The following is a 7787-nucleotide window of genomic DNA, read 5'->3' as shown; positions in this document are numbered from 1 at the left end:
GGAGAGCGTGTGTCTGGTTATCACTCCCTCCCTCCCTCCCTCCCTTCCTCTGGTCAATGTTGACCTGCATTTCTCTGTTGGCACCACAAGAGGCAGTAGTCCCTGCACACCCGCGGATCAACCCGCCGATCTCCATTGCACAAGTAGAGTAGCGGTGAAAGCATAGGACTCCCACCCGGGAGACGGGGGTTCAAGGCCCCGGTGGGGATGACTTTATGGGACTATACCCCAAACCTCCACATGTTCATCCTTTCACTCCGACCTTTACCCCTTGCCTTATAGGTCAGATCCTGTCCCAACCCGAACCCTTATTCTAACCCCAACCCACACTAGGGACTGGAAGAAGGACACCAAAACCAACCTGTTGATATCCACTGCACAAGTGGAGTAGTGGTGAGAGCATTGGACTCCAACCCAGCAGACCCGGTGGGGATGACTTTATGGGACTATACCCCAAACCTCCACACGTTCATCCTTTCACTCCAATCTTTTTATCCCTTACCTTTGTCCAGAAACAGAAGTTGAACCAATGCAGCAAAATAGCTAACGTTATAGGAATCATCAGTGTAACTGCTTTAGCCACTGACTGCTACCATTAATGCTAGTTGTTGTGAGCTCATGAGCTAACTGGCTATCCCGCTCTTATTGTGCAGGATTAGCATTGGAAGCATTGGAACTAATGTGTCCAGGAGACAAGAGCCATCTTAATTTATCAGGCATTATTTCATGTCATTTCAATTCACAGTTATTTCACTGGCATGACTAGCTTCCGTCCTACCAGTCCTAAACAGAACACATAAGCTGGTTTCTTTCTTTCTTTCTTTCTTTCTTTCTTTCTTTCTTTCTTTCTTTCTTTCTTTCTTTCTTTCTTTCTTTCTTTCTTTCTTTCTTTCTTTTTTTTTCTTTCTTTCTTTCTTTCTTTCTTTCTTTCTTTTTACTCACTCCTTTCAGTATAACAGGCTGCACATGAACTAAGTCGTTGGAATTCTATTTCACCTGTGGTACCTGCACGGTGTGTCGGTTTAATCCAGAATGATAATGCACAGCTGTGTTTAACTGCTCGTGACGTAGGCTCTCAATAGGCCCGAGTCAGATCTTCCCTCTGGAAGTGACCTCTGACCTCCCAGCAGCTGCCCTGGTTCAGCCGTGGGGTACTGCAGCGGTATTCACTCCTGAATGGAGTATACGTGCGATGGGAAACTTGGGGGATGGGTCACTTTTTTTTTTACAACATGCTGTTGCCTTGCGTCCTCCAGTCTTGACACCAGGGAGTGTCAGACAGGCCCAATAAACATCCTTTTGGCAGTGTTTTTTTTCCCCAACCTGACAAAATGAGATAAGCTAAGGGTGTTGCCTAATTTGTTTTAAAGCACAGACCATCAGACTTCAATTTTGACCCAGTAGGCTACATCTTGTTTGCTGTTAGCTGATCCACTTCTACAGACTTCCTTATTATTCAATCGCAGCTCACGTGCCACACCATCAACTATTTTAGGAGAACATGAGTAGGCTTGAAAGGGCCAAGTACAATTATGTAACTTAGCATCTGGAGAACTTGAACAATGGCTAGTTCCTCTCTCTGGCACATTGGCTATTATGGTATTGGTATTTTGCAAATATCAATGATGTTTATTTTTAGAATAACCATGCAGTTCACTGATCAAGCTTTTTTCCAAAGGGGAGCGCATATGTTTGACCTGGTTTTTGGTGACATAATAGCCAGCGCCCCACCCCCACTCTGCTTCCACCCGCCTGGACTGTCTGGGCTCTGGCTGTGGGTGCCATGGTAACCACGCTGTAGCATCCACATGGCTTTAACTTTTCATGGCTTCACATGGCTTTGAGTTCCTCTTGGCCAAGTGATTCCTGACACTGCTCTCCTCTTTCTCTCTTAACTCACCCCCCTTCTCTCTTTTACGCACACACACACGCACACGCACACACACACACACACACACACACATACACACACACACACACACACACACACGCACACACACGTTGACTAAGGCAACTTTTGGGGACATTGCATTGACTTACATTCATTCCATGTAACCCCCAAGCCTAACCTTAACCCTAGCCCTAACCCCAAGCCTAACCCCAACCCCAACCCCAAAACGTAATTGGGGACACTAATTTGGTCCCATGCTGCCCCCAATCAATTCGTCGTCAAATCGGTCAGGAACACACACACACACACACACACACACACACACACACACAAACAACAACAACAACCCTGTACTCAAATTAGGAATCTTTGCTTGCAGAGTTTCTTGGACTGGGTTGGATGGCATGCATTGTTTGACAGCTGAGAGATGTTTAATTGGATTTCCCATGCAGGCTCTCTGAGGAGCTGAAGCTTGTGATGTGCACATGACAGCCTCAGATCTGTCCATTACTGCCCTGCTTGAGGGGAGCAAGACATGGGAACGGGGCATATTCATCAAGACTCAGTTGTGGATGATTAAAACGCCTTGATGACCTTGAGGCACAGGACCGCCAGTTTGTTATTTGTCATGTTTATAGTCAATGTCACGTTTCTTCAATAGTGTGCTCTCGTTGACCTTGGCCGGTGTGGCCTGCAGCTGTGTGCGGCTCTCGTTGACCTGGGCCAGTGTGGCCTGCAGCTGTGTGGAGCTCTCGGCCCGTTCCCTGCAGTGGCCAGTGTCATGTCAGAACTCGCACCAGCAGGGATTTGAGGTTTGGATGTTTTCTCATAGTTGTTTGTTTGAACAGGTCAGCAACTCTCAACTGTCGATCCCTCTTGATATTCCCTTCCTTCCTCCTTCCTCCTTTCTCAGGACACACATTATGAAACAGGAAACCTGAGGCTTTAGAAGTGGACCATAAGAAATCTCTAATATACCAGTTTAACCAAACGTAAAGCTGAGCTTCTTTGAGTCACTCTGTATTCACTGGGACAGCTGGAATGTTGTGTCATGTGAGGTGGAATGTTTTATCAGCTGGTGGTAGAAATCATCCTTCCTTCTCTCCCGTCTTTATAGCTGGAGAAGTGTTTTATATGCTGAATGCAAAGCTTCACGCATCATCCTTATTTTCACATAGCAGAAAATGCTATGGAAATGCTAACCAAACAAGATTAATCTCTGACTCATTTCCCTTATATCCATTTCATTTCAAAATTTCAAGAGTAATCATAGCCATCATATCACTGGCACCTTTAGCACTAAAACAATGTACAGTATAGCCTAATAATATAATAGTAATAATAATATTTATTATTAATAATTTAGAATATTGTAATTTAGGACCTGGGGTGGGTGGGTGGGTGGTCTTTATTCGGCCACACAGTGATACACTGCACACATAGTGAGAGGCAATAGTGCATTACACACACATGCGATTTTCGGGGGTCGTCGGTGGAAATGGTTCCCTGCATTTCAACCATCTAAGCTGTCCTGCTCCAGGGGCAGCCAGGAGCAGTGGGCAGCCATCGTTCATGTGCTCAGTCCAGGTCTTGGTCAGGGACCGGACTGAAGACGTTTTTCGTATTGGTGTCTTTGGAAGGAAACCCTTGTGAACACGCAGAGAATGTGCAAACTCCTCACAGAAAGGCCCGGAGACCTTCTTGCTGTGACAGTACTAAATACTATACCGCATGCAGTCATAGCCTAAACAGCTTTATCCAAGCACTGTTTAGAAGTATTGTGTATCAATTGAAAAAATGTCAAGGGCAAGCACTCCATTCCTCTCAGTGTTGGGACTGTGGGGTAGTTTTAGAAGTCTTAAAGCAGTGGGACTAAAGTAAGATGACACTTAAGTTCCACTGATTGTCACACACCTGAGTGTGTGAAATGTGTTCTCCGCATTTGACCCATCCCCTGGGGGAGCGGTGAGCAGCAGCGGTGCCGCGCTCGGGAAATTGATTACCCACAACTGGTCCAACGGTGTGCTTCTCTTTTAGAGTGGTTCTAATTGGATGATGAGCTGACACACACACAGCTCCCTCACAGCATACTTACAAATGAAAGCTTGTTATCCCGACCAAGCACAGGACAGTTGGTAAGATACGATTTCCAACTGGTCAAAACTCACAGTCGATTGAAACTGAGGAGTCAGGTTCTGGTAAAACATTAGAAATGTTTTAATCTCAAGAAGAAAACTTGTAACTTGTGCATTTTAAAAACAACAAACCCAGTAGAACCGTAACTGGCCATTAACAGCAGATGGTTGACAAGGCACAGGTATTAATGTTTTAACACATGGATGCAGCTTAGGTTCTCTGGGTGTTGAACATGATCTTAACACTATCTCACCATATCATCTTAACATTTTATTGTACTTCACCATATGTATCTGCAGCATCTTGGTTAGTTAATGTTATCCTCATTACATGATCAGAAAGTCTATAGAAAAACTAGGAAAACTAATACTAGAAAACTGTATTACACTTCGTTAAAAATCACTCTCTCCCACAGAGACAAATCTGTCTGGAATAGGGAAGTGCATAGTAAAGACTTTCAAAAGGGTACTATTGGCACAGATGTCTTAAGGCTGTACGACCCCTGCGCACTACCGAATGAGAGACTACATCAAGCATCATCCCAATCAGGTCAAGTAAAATATTAAAAAGTAAAAAACATACTGTACAAATCCATACATATTCAAGCCTTACACAACACAGTGTACAAATAGCCTGGCAATACAGTACTGGAAATGACACTGGCTCAACAGAAGAGAAGAGGAGGAATCAGTCTTGAGCGATGAGTTCACTTGCTGTACTCTGTGGGTTCCTCCCCCTCCTCGTTGAGCAGACACGTGCGTATCAGAGCCTCTGTGACCGCGTAGGGGTCACAGTTGGCCGAGGGCCGGCGGTCCTCGAAGTAGCCCTTCTTGTCCTGGCCAACGGAGCGGGGGATGCGGATGCTGGCGCCGCGGTTGGCCACGCCGGCGGAGAACTCGTGGATGTTGGACGTTTCGTGATGACCCGTCAACCGCCTGGCGTTGTCCAGACCCCCTTTAGGATCGTACGCCCGGATGTGGAAGTGGTGCCTCTTCCCCAGCCTCTCTATCGACTCCTCGATGGCTCTGTGTGCAAGGAGGAAAGAGGGTCAATCCGCTGTTTGGGATAGAAGTATATAAAACACACTGGTATAGACCACGCTGGTATAGACCACACTGGTATAGACCACACTGGTATAGACCACGAAACACTTACTTCAATCCACCGTCATCCCGCATCTCCTTGGTGCTGAAGTTAGTATGGCAGCCAGCGCCATTCCAGTTCCCAGGGATGGGCTTGGGGTCGAACGAGGCCACCACGCCAAAGTCCTCGCAGACACGGTGCAGGATGAAGCGAGCGACCCACAGGTGGTCCCCCATGTTGATGCCTTCAGAGGGCCCCACCTGGAACTCCCACTGCAAGGCAACAGATAAGAAACAGGCCAATGTCAGTTCCTGAGCAGTTAAAACAAAATGCCTTTCAAAATGTCAAACTTAAGCGATACTGTATATGGACTGGGGTGCACCATTTACACAAGTATAGACCCTTTCCATGTGTGACAAAAGAGCGGTCTAATACCTGAGCTGGCATGACTTCAGCATTGGTGCCACAGATCTGAACCCCAGCATAGAGACAAGCTTTATAGTGGGCCTCCACGATGTCTCTTCCATAGGCCTTATCTGCTCCAACCCCACAATAATAAGGCCCTGTTAAACAAAAATGGAAGTTGTTAATCTCAAGTCAGGTTAAAAGGGGCACAGTTACGCTTGTTTAAATTCATATTGTTTGGATTAAGGCCTTTTAAAAATCCTTACAGAGAATCGCAGAAAAACTTCTAAGGGCAAACTAGTCAGTCCAGTGGTTTGCCTTTTGAAGTTTTTTTGCCTTGTAAATTTCATAGCAGAGTAAATGTCAACTCTTAAAATAAATTAAGCGTAACTCACCTTGGGGACCAGGGAAGCCATTGGAGGGCCACCCAAAGGGATGCCCATCTGTGCCCAGGATAGTGTACTCCTGTTCCATACCAAACCAAGGGTGCTGGTTCTCTACCATCTGCATGATCTTCTGACAGGTCTGACGGAGGTTGGTCTCTGATGGGCGAGAGTAAAAGGCATTAGTCAAACACTTCAAAAGGACAGATTCTATGATTCTTTACTCAAAGACTGTCAAGAGTATTACTGCTTACCTGCAGGTTTCCGGTTGTATTTCAGCACTTCACACAACACCAGCTTGTTAGGGTCTTTCCTGAAGGGGTCCCTAAACATGGCTGCAGGAACTAGGTACATGTCACTGTTGGAGCCTTCTGATTGGTAGGTACTGGAGCCATCAAAGTTCCACTCAGGGAGTTCTGCAAGAGAGGGAGGTCCATGAAAATAATGGTGTTTATTTGACATTTTTATGGATTTGTATTAACATTATTCAGAATGTAAAGAACATATGCTAAATGTAGGCTACAGTTAAAGTAAATGTCAATGACAACCAAGATATTGGTATGGCGTGAAACCAAGTTATCTGATCTAACTCAGATATTACCTTCGATGGTCTTGGGTTCAGAATCCAGAGTTCTGGTTTTGCAGCGTAGTCCCTCTCCAGATCCATCAATCCAGATGTACATGGCTTGAACCTTCTCTCCCTGAGGAAGGTCCATGTACTGCTGCTTGATAACTTTACTCAATTTGGCACTTGATGAAGTAGCCATTTTGACAAAGAGCCTGAAAAACATGAAATAGCCCAAATATAGTTCGGTTCATCTCAATGGTAACCGAAACATTTTGCAGCCATTGTGATAAACAGTTGTGTTAATGCATAGCGAAGCCCCATGCAATCTCACCCCGTCCCCTGCTGGTGATCGTTTACGGCCACTAGGAAACATGCGAAGTGTCTTGCTGGCAACACGTGAAATTATTTCCGCATTGCATCCGTCTCCAATACATAACTGTTTTTGACTGACTGATTGTTGCATCATCATCATCATGGACGATCAACTCAATGCAGTTCCTTATTCGTGTCTTATACTAGACTACATCACATCTCAAGAGCTGACAATAAAAGACCAATTCATTTAATGGACGGTCAACTCAATTCAGTTCATTATCCGTGTCTCACACTGGACTATCAACATAACACCCCAAGAGCTGACAAAATAAAAACAAGACAAATTCATTTCCGAGTAAAGAGCTTACAAAATCAACAAATGGGTTGCATAGGTTTGATTAAAAAAAATAAAATCAATCGAAAATTACGTTGTACAAGTTTAATAAAGAAAGAAAACAGATACAATACAATCAAAATCAACTGCATATTGACAGCCCAGTAGCTACACTCTTAGAAAAGATGTGTTAGGCTACCGTGTGTTTTTTAAGGAAAATAACACATCCGTGTGTTTGGTTAAGGACAGTGTAGCCCTAACAAAACATGCTGTTTTAGCACACATGTTCTAAGTTTATAGTTCAATATTTACCGAGTTAGATGAGGAAGAAAAAATAAGGTGACACCGTCTCTGGTCTTTTGTGTAGTGCCTATCCTGGTCCACTTATCTTTAAAAGCTTCATTCCCTTTTCCACGCGGAAACCTACACGCGCATTTATAAGTAGTAAGAGTAGATCCCCCCTCTTCTGATTGGACAAAAAGAAACGTGATCTGTTCGTGCTCAGGTGATGGAGAGCTCATGGTTTGCACTCATTGGGTTAAACTGATGTTTGAGGAGTTTCTCGACTACCATTTCCCCATCAATGTAAGTCTACCCTTGCCTCCTTTGTTTGTTGGATGTTGGCTACACCCTACCCACCGCTCCATTGCTATCTTATATAAAACCACAATC

At 44.7% G+C, this 7787-nt stretch overlaps 1 protein-coding gene across 1 annotated transcript; it reads right to left on the bottom strand.

Annotated features, from left to right (window-relative positions):
- Positions 1-4084: 4084 nt before the first annotated feature.
- On the bottom strand, positions 4085-7543 carry glulb (glutamate-ammonia ligase (glutamine synthase) b). Its single transcript, XM_084444897.1, has 7 exons — positions 7428-7543; positions 6500-6678; positions 6153-6314; positions 5911-6057; positions 5546-5673; positions 5183-5382; positions 4085-5052 (listed from the first exon to the last, which is right to left on the bottom strand). The coding sequence occupies exons 2-7, from the start codon at positions 6663-6665 to the stop codon at positions 4734-4736; spliced, it is 1122 nt and encodes a 373-aa protein (XP_084301023.1). The 5' UTR covers positions 6666-6678; positions 7428-7543; the 3' UTR covers positions 4085-4733.
- Between the last annotated feature and the right edge of the window lie 244 nt (positions 7544-7787).

This window comes from Borostomias antarcticus (assembly GCF_949987555.1).
Source record: "Borostomias antarcticus genome assembly, chromosome: 10".
Classification (NCBI taxonomy): Eukaryota; Metazoa; Chordata; class Actinopteri; order Stomiiformes; family Stomiidae; genus Borostomias; species Borostomias antarcticus.
The sequence above is the reverse complement of the archived record's forward strand: the minus strand, read 5'-3'. Positions and strand labels throughout refer to the sequence as shown.

Coding starts and splice junctions, on each gene's coding strand:
- glulb (XM_084444897.1), bottom strand. CDS start 6,665: ATGGCTACTTCATCAAGTGCCAAATTGAGTAAAGTTATCAAGCAGCAG. Junction 6,058..6,152: donor ATACAACCGGAAACCTGCAG/GTAAGCAGTAAT, acceptor CTCGCCCATCAG/AGACCAACCTCCGTCAGACC. Junction 5,383..5,545: donor CTGAAGTCATGCCAGCTCAG/GTATTAGACCGC, acceptor GTTGCCTTGCAG/TGGGAGTTCCAGGTGGGGCC.